General features: G+C 43.6%; 2 protein-coding genes across 4 annotated transcripts in view; both read left to right on the forward strand.

The window, feature by feature from the left end:
• Positions 1-128: 128 nt before the first annotated feature.
• LOC118367824 (replication initiator 1-like) lies at positions 129-8,906 on the forward strand. 2 transcript variants are annotated; one of them, XM_035751509.2, is made up of 5 exons: positions 129-272; positions 1,365-1,530; positions 3,063-3,178; positions 3,385-3,528; positions 6,955-8,906. In XM_035751509.2, the coding sequence occupies exons 2-5, from the start codon at positions 1,380-1,382 to the stop codon at positions 7,777-7,779; spliced, it is 1,236 nt and encodes a 411-aa protein (XP_035607402.1). In that variant the 5' UTR covers positions 129-272; positions 1,365-1,379; the 3' UTR covers positions 7,780-8,906. The 2 variants fall into 2 exon arrangements, with proteins under 2 accessions (XP_035607402.1, XP_035607403.1); XM_035751510.2 differs by lacking the exon at positions 129-272 and adding an exon at positions 279-529.
• Positions 8,907-12,870: 3,964 nt separating this feature from the next.
• Positions 12,871-16,528, forward strand: part of LOC118367812 (zinc finger protein 341-like) — a 24,327-nt gene continuing 20,669 nt past the window's right edge. Inside the window, exons 1-2 of one of the 2 annotated variants that reach the window (XM_052494706.1) lie at positions 12,871-13,231; positions 13,634-14,521. In XM_052494706.1, the coding sequence (XP_052350666.1) occupies positions 13,639-14,521 (883 nt within the window). In that variant the 5' untranslated portion in view covers positions 12,871-13,231; positions 13,634-13,638. The remainder of the gene's footprint in view (positions 13,232-13,633; positions 14,522-16,528) is intronic. The other variant, XM_035751475.2, reaches the window with a different exon arrangement.

The following is a 16,528-nucleotide window of genomic DNA, read 5'->3' on the forward strand; positions in this document are numbered from 1 at the left end:
TGCCTGCTGCTACCTGCTAGTCTCAAGGTACATAATTCACCGGAGTTATTAATCAAGTCTTTAGCTGCAAATTCATTCGATTTACAAAATCAACCGCACCCAAGCACAGACAAACACGTGTCTGCATTTGCTCAGATGTTTAGGGGAAAAGAGCATAGAGGCGTTCAAAAAAATGTTTTTTTTTTGTTGAAGACTCAAAATATTGCCCTTGTCACGTGACAAGAGTCAATTCAATTTCCACATTAACTTCACTGTACTGGAAGCGGTTTGAGGTAGGTGGCCAACTGCATGTTCGCTTGTGTACAATTCATGTTAGCTGTAACGTTAGTTCGCAAATATAGTTTAAGACTTATGCATACATATTTACCATATCGTTATGGTGGGGCAGTTGGTTTCCGTGAACTAAACGTGTCCTTAATATGCTAAATTGTTATTTCTCCGTTTGAATTGTTAGCCTGCCAGCTAATGTAGCTAGGTTGTTATTCGAAATTGGTGTTCGCTCAGCAAACCATTGAGGTATAAGACTAAGGTAAATACACCGTTGACTATTAAACCGTTTAGCAAGAACCTAAAACGGACTCCTAACCAATCATTAAAAATGTTAAAATATCTTAACGGAAATATCGGTTTGGCGATCAGGCGTGTCGGTGTAGCCTTTTGCTAACGTTTGTCTAACAGGAGTTTCGCCAAGTCATATTTAGACAACTAACTTCACTTAGTATAAATGTAACATGTCTATCGTCATTGGCATACTGTATACATCTTGCCAAAGTATAACTAACGTTGCTTCACTTCGTGAAATGTTTCTAGGGAATCTCGCAATCCTTCTAATGACCGACTTGCGGTAGCTTGCTACCGTTAGCTGATACGGGCGTCATCACCGCTAACTTTAGGGCCTTGTTGGTTTGGGAGCCTATTTCACCTAACGTTAGCGCTGTTAGCTGTGCATGTTTTAACGTTATCTTGTGCTTACCTTATTGCAAACACATTTTAATGCTAACAAATCAATTCATTGTGGGAACTTAGCTAGCTGTAGTTCATTAACGGTTAGCTAACAGCTGGCTATGTAGTTAACTAGTCAAAAACTTAGTTCGCAACTAACATCGCGTTATCTTGCTAACGTTAGCTGGCCAGCCATAAAATCAGTGAACCCGTTTCCTGTTCAGTCCAAATAAGGGCGATTTAATTGAGATACGCCTGGGCACAATACTTAGTTATTGTAAATGTCTGTCTTAACTTGTTATCTAGCTTGCAATGTGAGGATAACTATTATTAGCTATATTAAAGCCCATTTGGCTACATTACATATTAATTAACCTCACTGGTTGGTTAACTCTACCATCCTTATGTTTAAACTTTTCAAGGACATCCAGTCTTCCATGATGGACTCAGACATACTGAATATAGAGGAGATGGTGATGGGGAAGGGGCCACCAGATCCCCCTGCAGAACTGACCACTGAGAAACCAGCAGGACACTACAAACCCATTGCCTCCTTCAAAGCACCACCTCCACCCACCATTCAACCATGTGAGTTGGGTGGCAGTTTTTTCAACAAAAAACAAAAACATGTAATTCAAATAAGTGTTTTTATGGCAGAAAAGTCAGTATACTTACAAGAGGTATGCAAACAGACAATGATGACATGTTTTGGGGTACAACAAAGATTATACAAAGACTTTAAAACATGCACACATTGGGTGTCAGTTACTCTACTGTTTAAAGTTTTTGTAATGACTCACAGAGGGCTGTTACGGTGACCGTAATCACCGACACACCGGCAAATTCCATGTGACCGTTTAGTCACAGTAATTAGGCTTCTCCAAGCTCTGATGGTCATTAGTAGCCAACCAAACCTGCTAACTGCATGGTACTCCGCACTCTGTTGTCCCTCTTATCACTCTGACATCCATGCAAATGTTATCGAAAATCAAATCAAACTCTTCATGAGAGCTCATGTTGCTCAACATTTATATAGGCTATGCAATTGTGTGAGAAAAGAGTGATGGTCTCTTAAAAATAGGATCCCATCAGCTTTCTATATGCTAGGCCTACTATATTTATTTCTCAACTTTTCTAATATTTAGCACATTGCTTTGCAACAGGAATATAGCCTACCTGGCAGGCATGAAAATGAACCACGGGAAAAGCATCCTCCGTTTGCTATTTAAGTGCCTAGATGACACATTTTTTTTCCTCAGCTGCCCCAGTCTTGACAGGTGCATGATAATGGTCAATTCAAAACAAATTTCACACATTATTTAGTATATTTAAAAACTAGATTAAATCAAGAATAGTGTGATGGGTGACAATATTAGCATATCACTTGTGAATAATACCCAGGTTAAGACAAACAGTGCATGCTTTTTTTGGAACTTTTTCAAATCAGTCACAAACCTCATGTAGCCTACCCCATAGGCCTCAATGTTTTGATAAGGTTTGTATCACAACTAAAGTGGCCAAATAACTGCTTAAAATTAAGCACATTAATCTGCTTTACAACTGGTATAGAGCATAACTGGCATAAATACGCAGTGTGTAATATCCTTTCTATTTTATTCAGCTATGTTCAATTGTATTCTTCATACTATAAAATAATGCCATGGAATTCTAAGCCAATTTTGTCTGCTAAATTAACTAGTGTAGCCCACAGCCATATGGCATAGCCAGATCAGGGCCTAAAAGAAGCACAACTGAGTATGCTATACTGTTCTTCAGAACTAGACTAGATTTTCTTCATATCATGTTTCTTTAGACCTGTCTAAGATAAATTGTGGTTTTGTGATATTACATGGATTTGCTGGACTTTATTTTCATGCAGACCTTAGGAACATCTACATCAGTGGCTTGTAGGCTTAGAAGACAGGAGATGACAAATGTTTGTTAATTACTAAGACCTTCAGTTATTTGCTTGACAATCACCGTCTGACAAAATGTACTGACCGCCACAGCCCTACTCATAGACAAATACATACTTTCTTTGGTTTGAATTAAATCAATCTGGTAGGTAGGGAAGGCAATGCATTTTCAGCTGTCATATCGCTGACCCCCTCTTCTCACAGATCAGCATGAGAACCTGCAGTGTTTCCAGTGCTTCATCACCTTCTGTAACTCCAAAGCCAAGGAGAGGCACATGAAGAAGAGCCATCGTGAGGAGTACAAGCAGCAGCTCCAGCAGGTATGCTACTACACAACCTGCCTAACAATCAAAGCACTTTCTAGAAGGTATTACCTACGGAAGCCCTGTTTTTACCCTAAACAGTCTTCTGTCATATTAAAAGCTTCAGACCAACATAACAATACTTATTTCCAGACTAGACCTGTGGGAATTTGCCCCCCCCCAATTTACCAAACACGTTCATTAATTGTCTATTTTTTCCCCAGGGAGATACTCTGTTCACCTGCTATGTGTGTGACCGTACCTTTCCGTCCTCGGAGGAGCTGACCCAGCACCAGGGCTCACACAACAAGGAGGACAAGCCCTTCAAGTGTCCCCACTGCCAGGAGAGCTTCCGCACCTTCTCTGAGGTGAGTGCAGAACAGTGACACAGGTTCTGAACTAATATACACTGCTCAAAAAAGGGAACACTAAAATAACACATCCTAGATCTGAATGAATGAAATATTCTAATTAAATACTTTTTTCTTTACATAGTTGAATGTGCTGACAACAAAACCACACAAACATTATCAATGGAAATCCAATTTATCAACCCATGGAGGTCTGGATTTGGAGTCACACTCTAAATTAAAGTGGTTAACCACACTACAGGCTGTTCCAACTTTGATGTAATGTCCTTAAAACAAGTCAAAATGAGGCTTAGTAGTGTGTGTGGCCTCCACGTGCCTGTATGACCTCCCTACAAGGCCTGGGCATGCTCCTGATGAGGTGGCGGATGGTCTCCTGAGGGATCTCCTCCCAGACCTGGACTAAAGCATCCGCCAACTCCTGGACAGTCTGTGGTGCAACGTGGCGTTGGTGGGTGGAGCGAGACATGATGTCCCAGATGTGCTCAATTGGATTCAGGTCTGGGGAACGGGCGGGCCAGTCCATAGCATCAATGCCTTCCTCTTGCAGGAACTGCTGACACACTCCAGCCACATGAGGTCTAGCATTGTCTTGCATTAGGAGGAACCCAGGGCCAACCGCACCAGCATGTGGTCTCACAAGGGGTCTGAGGATCTCATCTCGGTACCTAATGGCAGTCAGGCTACCTCTGGCGAGCACATGGAGGGCTGTGTGGCTCCCCAAAGAAATGCCACCCCACAGCATGACTGACCCACCGCCAAACCGGTCATGCTGGAGGATGTTGCAGGCAGCAGAACGTTCTCCACGGCGTCTCCAGACTCTGTCACGTCTGTCACATGTGCTCAGTGTGAACCTGCTTTCATCGGTGAAGAGTACAGGGCGCCAGCGGCGAATTTGCCAATCTTGGTGTTCTCTGGCAAATGCCAAACGTCCTGCACGGTGTTGGGCTGTAAGCACAACCCCCACCTGTGGACGTTGGGCCCTCATACCACCCTCATGGATTCTGTTTCTGACCGTTTGAGCAGACACATGCACATTTGTGGCCTGCTGGAAGTCATTTTGCAGGGCTCTGGCAGTGCTCCTCCTTGCACAAAGGCGGAGGTAGCGGTCCTGCTACTGGGTTGTTGCCCTCCTACGGCCTCCTCCACGTCTCCTGATGTACTGGCCTGTCTCCTGGTAGCGCCTCCATGCTCTGGACACTACGCTGACAGACACAGCAAACCTTGCCACAGCTTGCATTAATATAATATAATATATGCCATTTAGCTGACGCTTTTATCCAAAGCGACTTACAGTCATGTGTGCATACATTCTACGTATGGGTGGTCCCGGGAATCGAACCCACTACCCTGGCGTTACAAGCGCCATGCTCTACCAACTGAGCCACAGAAGGACCATTGATTTGCCATCCTGGATGAGCTGCACTACCTGACCCACTTGTGTGGGTTGTAGACTCAGTCTCATGCTACCACTAGAGTAAAAGCACCGCCAGCATTCAAAGGTGACCAAAACATCAGCCAGGAAGCATAGGAACTGAGAAGTGTGCTGTGGTCACCACCTGCAGAACCACTCCTTTCTTGGGGGTGTCTTGCTAATTGCCTATAATTTCCAACTGTTGTCTATTCCATTTGCACAACAGCATGTGAAATTTATTGTCAATCAGTGTTGCTTCCTAAGTGGATGGTTTGATTTCACAGAAGTGTGATTGACTTGGAGTTACATTGTGTTGTTTAAGTGTTCCCTTTATTTTTTTTGAGCAGTGTATGTTTAGTGTGACACTGCTTGAATAGCTTGAAATTAACCAGCAAAGTCAGACTCAAGGTCTCGACATAATAAATAAAGTTGTTTTATTGTCAGATGCACCTGAATAGGTGCAGTGAAATGTGTTGTTTTACAGGGTCAGCCATAGTACAGAGCCCCTGGAGAAAATTAGGGTTAAGTGCCTTGCTCAAGGGCATATTGTCAGTTTTCTCCTTGTCTGCTCGGGTATTTGAATCGGCAACCTTTTACTTACTGTCCCAACACTCTAATTGCTAGGCTGCCTGCCACCCAGGCTACATTAACACTTGCCCAGGGCAATATTTTTTTTCCCAATCAACCAGATTATAGAGTTAAATTGTTCAAATGGACAAGTAAAAAAATCACTGTTAGACTACTCTGATCAGACTTGGATAAAAGTGTCCTCCGGATGTGATGTGGTGTTCACTCTCCTCCCAATCTATGCAGAGTGCATCAGAGTATAATTATTGTAGTCCTGTGTTGACGGATATGAGGGGTCTTTCAATCATGCAGTTGCGAGATGCATTTTTTTTTAGCTCAAAGTGCACATTTTGTTGATTGCTACTTATTGAGTTATTTGCCCAGTTATAGCAAATTTTTGGTCAGCATTGAAAATCCTGGAAAATTCATGGTGCGTACATCGCCTGCGTGTGTGTCAGTGGACTGTTGCTGTAGAGAGACACATTTGCGCAGCGGGTAAAATGACATACAACAGACTAATTGCCAATTCAAAACATTGTTTAGTTTGGCTGGTTCTCACTTGCTAACTATTTAGCTATTAGCATGTATCAATGTTCGATGTCCTAAAATAACTCCACGGCCATTCTTGTATAACTGCAAATGGCCGACAGTTCAGTTGATACGGGTGCGCAGTGGATGAAACCAATGCTGCCTACTCCGGTTGTAATACTGTCTCGAGCTCAAAATTGGAATGGATTCTCCTCTATTCAATACTGGCCATGAAATACTGACAGTGTAAAAAAACATGTTTTTAGAATAGCCTAATTGACGAGTAACTCCTATCCTGTCAACATCTCCCCAAAACACTGAATATTTTAACCTTAAAAAGTTAAACATCTTAGTTAGCTACTTCTCCCACCTCTCCCGCTATTTGATCCCTGGTACATTGAGTGAGGGAATTATTTTATAAAGATAACAAAAAGTATTTGGTTGTAATTGTAATGTTTCAGGGTGGCCAACTATCCTCCTGGAGAGCTACTTGATAGTGCAGGCTTTTGCTCCAGCCCTGTTTGAACACACCACATTGTAAAACATCAGCTGCTCAACAGGACCTTGACTGGTGTGTTTGACCAGGGTTGGATCATTAGCTTGCACACCCAGTATCTCTCCAGATGGAGGGTTGACGGACCATGTTTTATACAGTAGCCTTTTATATCAGTGCAGTATTTTACTTTGTGGGGGTTATGTGCCTTGCTCAAGGCCACTAAGAGAATATGTCGTACATGGGATCAGAGACCAGCAGCCTTCTATTGTCAATACCAGTGATGATAATACATTTTATTTTGTGAAGTGGTTCCTTGCAACACAGTTTTCAGTCACATTTTTTGACCATGGTGTTAATGTCAATCATTGGACTCTTCCCTCAGCCTTGACTCACATGTCTGTTCACTCTCTGCCCCCCTCAGCTGACGACCCACAGGAGACAGGTCTGTCCAGAGAGGCAATTTGTGTGTAAGGACTGCAGTGAGACCTTCCGCAGCCCTGCCTTCCTTCGTACCCACCGCCTGGCCCAGCACCCCCGTCCAGAGGCTGAGGTGGAAGAGCCAGATGACCCTACCAAGACCCACCGCTGTGGGAAGTGCAACCGGGGCTTCGAGACAGAGTCTGAGCTAATAATGCACCAAGAGAACCACGCCGGTGACCAGCACTGCAACGGCAGCGCCTCGCCCGCCAAGAAGCGTGGACGGCCCTTTAAAGCAGAGGACTCAACGGTCGGAGGGAAGAAGAGAAAGAAGAAGGAAGAGGGCACAGAGGAGGCTGAGACTGGAAACAATGCAGAGGAGGCTGCAGCAGCTCCGGCTGAGACCAAGGTGAAAGCAGGAGGCGGTGGCAGACGGGGCCGTCCTAAAGCAGCAGCAGGCGAGGAGGCCAAAGAAGACGACAGTGAAGCCCCAGCAGAGGAGAAGAAACCTAAAGCGGCTCCCGCTCCACCCAAGCAACACCCCTGCCCTGAGTGTGAGCTCACGTTCCCTGCCCTGGCCCAGCTCCGCGCCCACAAGAAGGAAAAGCACATCCCACGTAAGGCCCACCCCTGCGAGGAGTGTGAGGAGAGCTTTGCCCGTCCCGAGCAACTAGAAGCCCACAAGAACCGGGCACACATCAAGGGGCGTTATGCCTGCCCTACCTGTGGCAAGAGCTTTGGCCGAGAGAGCAACCTGAAGGGCCACCAGCAGAGCAGCCACCCAGAGGGGGAGGAGAAGCAAGAGGCAGTGGGCCGCAGCAAGAGATAATTCAGAATGGGGAAGGGGGGATTTTCTGTAAAGTGATTGGGGGAGGGAGGACGAAGAATCAGGGATTTTTAAGAATTTGAATTTTGTCAAGGGTTTTTGTTGGTTTGAGGTTGGGTGTGAAATTTAGATCCTAAGTTTGAAGTGTTTTTAGAATGTGAGAAAGACAGGTGAGGAATTCTTTGCAGGATTTTTAACAGGTGAGCTAAGGCATCCCACTGATAGTTCAGCATTTGCCATTTCTGGATTGTGTTAGGATGTTCAAGGCACACATCACACTTGGAGTGACTTACTAACCAAAAGATGTAAGCTGTTAAATCCATCTGTTATACACCTGTCTTATCTGGACTAAGAACAACAATAATTAGTTTTGGGCATCATGTTTGTTCCATTTGATTAATATCTTTAAATGATTATCATGAATAATGGAGTTACACCTCTAAAGAATTATGTAAAAACAGTATGTAAAATGCTTTTCATGCTGTCTGACAAATGGAGCTTTTCTTGTTTTATGATTTTTATATTGCTAAGTACGTGTTCTGTAGTAGCAGATGAAATGCAACAACCGTGCATTTTATAAAACCTGTTGGGGATATTTACTTTTTGAAAGAGCTTCTTGTGTTAAGTGAACATGGATTGGAATGTTTGGGAGTTATATAACGTCTCATAGAAATGGCATCTATTTAGATACGGTTTCTGGTGCATTGTAATGCCAAACTGTTTCTATTATGATTAACTTCTAAATTATACTGCTAAAAAGATCAATGTATTTATCCTCTTAAGTTAGTTTGGTTTAGGCCCAATGGTTCTTCTTTGGTTTCATGCATGGATTTTAACATGTCATCCTAAACAATGGTAATGAAGACTAATAGACTCAAATTAAGATAATCCTGCCACCAGCTACACCATGTCACCTTGTCACCTTCATTTTGGATTTGTTATACTTAATTTAAATGTCATAGATATTCTAATGAACTTTCCATAAATTATTTGCTTAAATTTTGGCATGATGACGAAATGACCAGAGGCCTGAATGGACGTGTTCTTGTTTTCATTGTTCTCCCCATGTAACATGCCTGGACACTCTGCCAATATGTAATAAAGGTGCCCCAAGGGCTGCTACAGAATGACACATTTGTCTGTATGCCTTTCCAGGCGTCCTTCATTCACCCCCCATTTTCTATTAATTGTGCTTTGTGATGTCACCTGCTATTGCCCAGCAGCTGTAACTACAGACAGATTGTCAATTCAATTCAGAGTTAAAACATTCTAAAAAGGTAGTAAGTAGTCCCCAAAGAAATCACTGACCATAGGTCAACCAATGGGAAGCCAATCTTTCTGTGGACAATCCCAAACGTAATCCCTCACCTAGCGCAGGTAATTGAATAAGTGGACAGGCTATTTGTAGAGTATGATAGATAAATGATATATAAGGTTTTAGCCGTTGCCCAATGAGTCATTAGGATGACAACAGACGCCCTGTACCGATAGCAAGATGAACATAATTTAGTTAACTTCACCCTCTGCTGTTTAAAAGAAGTATTGCATTTCTAAAATAAAATGACTTACCTTTGAGTTTTGTCCTATGCTTTTTTTGTATTAAAACAAATCTAGGCTTAAAGTATCTTGTGAGCTTACTGATGTGTAAAACAGTTTCCTACACACATAGTTACTGTCTTTATTATATTGGAACCACGGCTTATTATATAGCTATTAGCTAGTGATTAATTTGGTCCCCTGTTTCACATGTTCTCAATCACCCATTTTCAATACCATATTCATCCCGAGGCTGGATACATTCAGAGATGCCACCAAAAAACAGGGAGTCCTGGGTTTGATCTTACAGGTATTTTGCATCTTTATTGCACAGCTCTCCTCTGTCTTCATTTAATGCCAGGGACTTGCACATTTTATGAATGCCCACTAAGAGCCTCTTGCACTGTGGATTTCTAGGGAATTTTTCCATAATTTGGTTTTGCTGATTTGATGTCCTTGTCATACACTGCTCAAAAAAATAGAGGGAACACTTAAACAACACAATGTAACTCCAAGACAATAAAACAACTTTATTTATTATGTCGAGACCTTGAATCTGACTTTGCTGGTTCATTTCAAGCTATTCAAGCAGTGTCACACTAAACATACACTGCTCAAAAAAAATAAAGGGAACACTTAAACAACACAATGTAACTCCAAGTCAATCACACTTCTGTGAAATCAAACTGTCCACTTAGGAAGCAACACTGTTTGACAATAAATTTCACATAATGTTGTGCAAATGGAATAGACAACAGGTGGAAATTATAGGCAATTAGTAAGACACCCCTAATAAAGGAGTGGTACTGCAGGTGGTGACCACAGACCACTTCTCAGTTCCTATGCTTCCTGGCTGATGTTTTGGTCACTTTTGAATGCAGGCGGTGCTTTCACTCTAGTGGTAGCATGAGACGGAGTCTACAACCCATACAAGTGGCTCAGGTAGTGCAGCTCATCCAGGATGACACATCAATGCGAGCTGTGGCAAGAAGGTTTGCTGTGTCTGTCAGCGTAGTGTCCAGAGCATGGAGGCGCTACCAGGAGACAGGCCAGTACATCAAGAGACGTGGAGGAGGCCGTCGGAGGGCAACAACCCAGCAGCAGGACCGCTACCTCCGCCTTTGTGCAAGGAGGAGCACTGCCAGAGCCCTGCAAAATGACCCCCAGCAGGCCACAAATGTGCATGTGTCTGCTCAAACGGTCAGAAACAGACTCCATGAGGGTGGTATGAGGGCCCGACGTCCACAGGTCCGGGTTGTGCTTACAGCCCAACACTGTGCAGGACGTTTGGCATTTGCCAGAGAACACCAAGACTGGCAAATTTGCCACTGGCGCCCTGTACTCTTCACTGATGAAAGCAGGTTCACACTGAGCACATGTGACAGACGTGACAGAGTCTGGAGATGCCGTGGAGAACGTTCTGCTGCCTGCAACATCCTCCAGCATGACCGGTTTGGCGGTGGGTCAGTCGTGATGTGGGGTGGCATTTCTTTGGGGGGCCGCACAGCCCTCCATGTGCTCGCCAGAGGTAGCCTGACTGCCATTAGGTACCGAGATGAGATCCTCAGACCTCTTGTGAGACCACATTCTGGTGCGCTTGGCCCTGGGTTCCTCCTAATGCAAGACAATGCTAGAACTCATGTGGCTGGAGTGTGGCAGCAGTTCCTGCAAGAGGAAGGCATTGATGCTATGGACTGGCCCGCCCGTTCCCCAGACCTGAATCCAATTGAGCACATCTGGGACATCATGTTGCGCTCCATCCACAGACTGTCCAGGAGTTGGCGGATGCTTTAGTCCAGGTCTGGGAGGAGATCCCTCAGGAGACCATCCGCCACCTCATCAGGAGCATGCCCAGGCTTTGTTGGGAGGTCATACAGGCACGTGGAGGCCACACACACTACTGAGCCTCATTTTGACTTGTTTTAAGGACATTACATCAAAGTTGGATCAGCCTGTAGTGTGGTTTTCCACTTTAATTTTGAGTGTGACTCCAAATCCAGACCTCCATGGGTTGATAAATTGGATTTCCATTGATAATTTCTGTGTGATTCTGTTGTCAGCACATTCAACTATGTAAAGAAAAAAGTATTTAACACAAATATTTCATTCATTCAGATCTAGGATGTATTATTTTAGTGTTCCCTTTATTTTTTTGAGCAGTTATCCTCTGCATCTCCTGAGGAGCCATTAGACCTGTCCAAAGAAGGTCTACTGCCATAACTGTGGCTGGAGAGATTTCCTTAGACATTCGTCCTTCTGTGCCCAGTGCCTTGTGGTCCTTAGGGATCCTGTTCTGAACCTCTCCATTGACATGGAACCAAACCTGAGCCAGACAACTGCTGAGCCCACCTGGGATATTCCACCTCAGCTCCCCTCTCCTGATGCCATAGAACTGGGCTACTCCTCGTTCTCCTTTCCACCATCCCTGGAGGCAAGCCAGACTGTCTTCCAGACCATTGAGCCTAATCTGGTATCCCGGGTCCCTTGCTGTGCCGATTCTGCCAAGAAACTTTTGCACTGCCTATTCTTCTGCACCATCATGTCAAGGAAATGCACCGTCATCCATGCAACGTGTTGTCGCTTATTCAAGAAAGGGACGCTCCTCATCAGACACCAGGTCAACATGCACATCTTAGCTCTGCCTTGCCATCCTCTACCTGCCCTCTTGAAACGTGGCCCAGGCCGGCCTAAAGGCGTTGCTCACATGCTGCTGATACCCTACACCCGCCCCAAACCTACTCAGGCCTGCTCTCGAGAGTTCTGGTCACCTGGCGTGCTCCACAACCACAAACCTTCGGCTGGTCCAGTGTACCAACTGTGGGGGCTATTTCGGCAGCCATCAAGCACAAAAGCTAGAACTTCTGCAGCAATGCCTGGAGGAACATAGGGAAGGCAATGGCTCAAGCAGCATATGCAGCAGCTCAGGCAGAACACAGAGCAAACTCAACAAACCCACAGAGGGAGAGTTCAGGTGCCACCTTCCAGATCTTGGAGATAAACGTCACCACTCCTCATCATCACAATGACTCTTCATTACACTCCAGCAATGAGGAGGAGGAGCTGCAGAGTATTGATCGTTCAGGCACAAAATCCCCTTCTGCATAGTCTTGTCAGGACTGCATAGTCATATCATAATCGTTTCTTTTTTATTCCAGCATTTTGTTCAGAAAACAGAGGGCACATACTTATTTTAAAAGAGGTTGAGAATATGTGGAATCATAATTTTATAGACACAAATAATACAAAAATATGTTCTGCCATTAAATGTACCCCCTGTAGTTGTATGCACTTTCACACTCAGTGCAAAGTTCCATTCACATGTCAGGCAGGTAACCTAGTGGTTAAGAGTGTTGTCCAGTAACTGAAAGGTCACTGGTTTGAATCCTGAGCCCACAAGGTGAAAATCTGGCAAGGTGCCCTTGAGCAAGACACTTTTAACCCTAATTTCTCCTGTAAATCACTCTGGATAAGAGCGTTTGCTTAATGAGTCACATATAATTTGTTGTTGTAATACCCCTCCACGACAGTAGGTGTCATTAAGTGTGTAAAGGGCCGGATGTTTTTGTCCCATTGTTGTTGTAGAAGACGGAAGCAAATCGTTCGCGGTTTGTAAGTGATTCAATTACAGCAAATTGTGTGTTACAAAATATATTAAACATACGTTTTAACCCATATTTAGGCGAGATAGTAACCTTGTGCAACAAGCGTTATACAGTATCATAGATCAGTCACATAATATAGTTTCTGGATACTTTTCGTACAGTGAAGAGCGCATGCCTTCACGGCCACAAGGTGTTTCTGTCCAGGTGGAGCTTCTGAAAATTAGCCATCTTCACTGTTGCAATCAGAACTGAGGTGAGCTGCGGAAGTCCTTATGTCGTCATAATTTACCTGCTTATTCTGTCAATAGTTGTAGTAGGTAGGTAGTTTTTATTGACGTGGGGCATTTTGCGCTTATGATTTTAATTAGATTGGCTAAATAACTAGCTACCGTTATCTAGCTACAATTCAAAGTTAACATGGTGAATGTTGCCGTCACAGTCAGTACATTCATGTATTCTGCCTGCTCACTGCACTTGGTTGAAAATGGCTAGTTACGTTTTCAATATTTCAGAATCAATGTCAAATATAATACATTGTCTTAGCTGTTTTCTGCCAACATTAGCATTCAACATTTTTGTTTTCTAATGGCACTTACTTTTAGTGACATTGGAATTGCATCATGGTCTGGTCTTAAGGTACATAATTCTGATGGCGTTTGTCCTGGTCCTGAAATGGCGGCATTAGAGAATTATATCAATGGATTGTGTTTGTCTCACAGGTACCATGTCAGACTTCACCATTGATATCCAGCTGACAGAACTAGGGTTCCCTGACATCTTGCAGCCCAGAGAAATGACCTGTGTGAAGGAAACACCATCGCCTTCGGCCTCTAACAATATTTCCCCTGGATCCCTGGCTAACCTCCAAACCCCCAGTTCCTCACCGCCTCCTGCTGCTGCACTCACCCCCACAGCTGTGGACCCAGAACTGGTCGGTGTAGAACAGCTGGTTTCTGTAGCCTCAAGGACTGCTTCTACAGTACAGCAGGTTGCCTCACAGACGGGCCCTCGCATTACAGTAACCCCAAGTCCCTCTGGGCCCCCTGAGACACTGACAATACTCTGCCCACCCCCTCCTTCTACACACAAACCGGTGGTAGTGGCACACACTTCACGGCCTGTTAGTCCCATATTGCTACCCAAGAGTTTAGTAAGTGGTCAAAGCAATAGCCTTCACCAAATCCCCAAAATAACAAAAACTGTCATGATATCTGTGTCTCGTGTTGGAGCTGGTACTGTGTTGACTACTGTACCAGCTACTTCCACTCCCCCTGTTGAACACTTAAGAACCATTAAGAAGGATTCCGAGCTGCCACTGGCAGACCAGACTGCAATGTTTCAGACCACTCCAAAACTTGTAAACACAGGGAAGCCAGGAAGGGCGGTCGCTGAGGAAGAAGAACCAGGAGAAAATATTGGAGAGGGAATAGGAGGGAGAAATGGAGGGAAAGGTGTTTTCGATGATGGGAAAGTGCAAGGACTGAAAGAGAAAGAAGCAGAAGTTGCAAAGAGTTTAGAGGAGGATTCTGAGGAAACAGATGACAGTGAGGTTTCTGAGAATGAGGATGATGATGAAGAGGAGGAGGAGGAGGACGAACTGGACCCAGGTAGGCTTCAGCTCAAAGACTAAAACATCAACCATTTTTCCCTGATTAAAAATGCTCTACATTTCTGTAAAATATGTTTTCTCTTATGTCAAACTACCAGGAAGTCTGAAAAGACAGACTGAGTGGGTGAGGAGCTCACCTTGAGTGAAGTTTTTTTTAAAGACTGATGTCAAGCAACATGGTTGCAGTGAGATTATCTTAAGCAAATTTGCTGATGCACATAGAAACTCAAACAACATTGAAATTTGCATGCAACATTCAAACCTGTCATATCACAATGTTTTCACTTTTTTTAATCCAAATGTTTGGTTATTGTAACAATATCAATATAGAAACAAATGTTGGCTGTATAATTTAGCTAGCTAGCTCAAATAGAATTGTCAGCACTGTCTATCAAGTGAGCTAGCTAGTTTATCTTGGACAATTTCAGTTTCAATTTCAGTTCACTTTCCAAGGGGAGGTCTGGGTACATTTCATTACATATATAGTACTTTCAGAAAGTATTCACACCCCTTGACTTTTTCTGCATTTTGTTGTGTTACAAAGTGGGATTAAAATGGATTTCATTGTAATTGTTTTTGTCAACAATCTACACAAAACATGTTTGATGGAAAATAAAACCCTATCTTGATTAGATATGTATTCAACCACCTGAGTCAATACATGTTAGTCACCTTTGGCAGCGATTAAAGAGCTTTGTCTCTTAAGAGCTGTGCACACCTGGATTGTGCAATATTTGCCCATTTATTATTTTTTTTTAAATATTCTGTGTCAAATTGGTTGTTGATCATTGCTAGACAGCCATTTTCAAGTCTTGCTGTTGATTTTCAAGACTGTTTTAAGTAAAAAATTTAACTAGACCACCCAAGAACATTTAGTGTTGTTTTGGTAAGCAACTTGTATATATTTGGCCTTGTGTTTTAGGTAATTGTCCTGGTGGAGGATGAATTTGTCTCCCAGTGTCTGTTGGAAAGCAAACTGAACCAAGTATTCATCTAGGATTTTGCCTGTGCTTAGCTCTATTCCGTTTCTTTTTATACCCCCAAAAAACATCACAGTCCTTGCTGATGACAAGCATAGCCATAACATGATGCAGTCACCACCATGCTTGAAAATGTGAAACATTACAAAGCAACACGCTTTGTAATGAGGTTAAAAAAAGTAAATGTCTTTGCCAAATTTTTTGCAGTATAAGTTTAGTGCCTTATTGTAAGCAGGAAGCCTGTATTCTGTCCAGGCTTCCTTCTTTTCACTCTTGTCATTTATCAAATCAAATAGTATTAGTCACATGCGCCGAATACAACCGGTGTAGTCTTTACATTGAATTGCTTACTTGCAAGCCCCTAACAAAGAATGCAGTTTAAAAAAAAAGATGGATAGGAATAATAAATACAACTAACAAGTAATTAAAGAGCAGCATTAAAATAACAATAGTGCGACTATATACAGGGGGGTACACAGTCAATGTGCTGGGGCACCGGTTAGTAGGTAGAGTTATTAAAGTGACTATGCATAGATGATACCAACAGAGAGTAGCAGCGGTGTAAAAGAAGGGGGGGGGGGGCAATGCAAATACTCTGGGTGGCCATTTGATTAGATGTTCAGGAGTCTTATGGCTTGGGGATTAAAGCTATTTAGAAACCTCTTGGACCTAGACTTGGCGCTCCGGTACTGCTTTCCATGCGGTAACAGAGAGAACAGTCTATGACTAGGGTGGCTGGAGTCTTTGACAATTTTTAGGGCCTTCCTCTGACACCGCCTGGTATAGAGGTCCTGGATGGCAGGACGCTTGGCCCCAGTGATGTACTGTGCCATTCGCACTACCCTCTGTAGTGCCTTGCGGTCGGAGTCCGAGCAGTTGCCATACCAGGCAGTGATGCTCTCGATGGTGCAGTTGTAGAACCTTTTGAGGATCTGAGGACTCATGCCAAATCTTCTCAGTCTCCTGAGCGGGAATAGGTTTTGTCGTGCCCTCTTCATGACGGTCTTGGTATGCATGGATCATGT

The sequence above is a fragment of the Oncorhynchus keta genome, chromosome 34 (assembly GCF_023373465.1).
Source record: "Oncorhynchus keta strain PuntledgeMale-10-30-2019 chromosome 34, Oket_V2, whole genome shotgun sequence".
Lineage (NCBI taxonomy): Eukaryota > Metazoa > Chordata > Actinopteri > Salmoniformes > Salmonidae > Oncorhynchus > Oncorhynchus keta.

What these genes read in the sequence shown, in the direction of transcription:
- LOC118367824 (XM_035751509.2), top strand. Translation starts at nt 1,380, where the DNA reads ATGATGGACTCAGACATACTGAATATAGAGGAGATGGTGATGGGGAAG. An exon ending in TCCACCCACCATTCAACCAT is followed by an intron (nt 1,531 to 3,062) that starts GTGAGTTGGGTG and finishes CTCTTCTCACAG; the next exon opens with ATCAGCATGAGAACCTGCAG. An exon ending in GCTTCCGCACCTTCTCTGAG is followed by an intron (nt 3,529 to 6,954) that starts GTGAGTGCAGAA and finishes TGCCCCCCTCAG; the next exon opens with CTGACGACCCACAGGAGACA.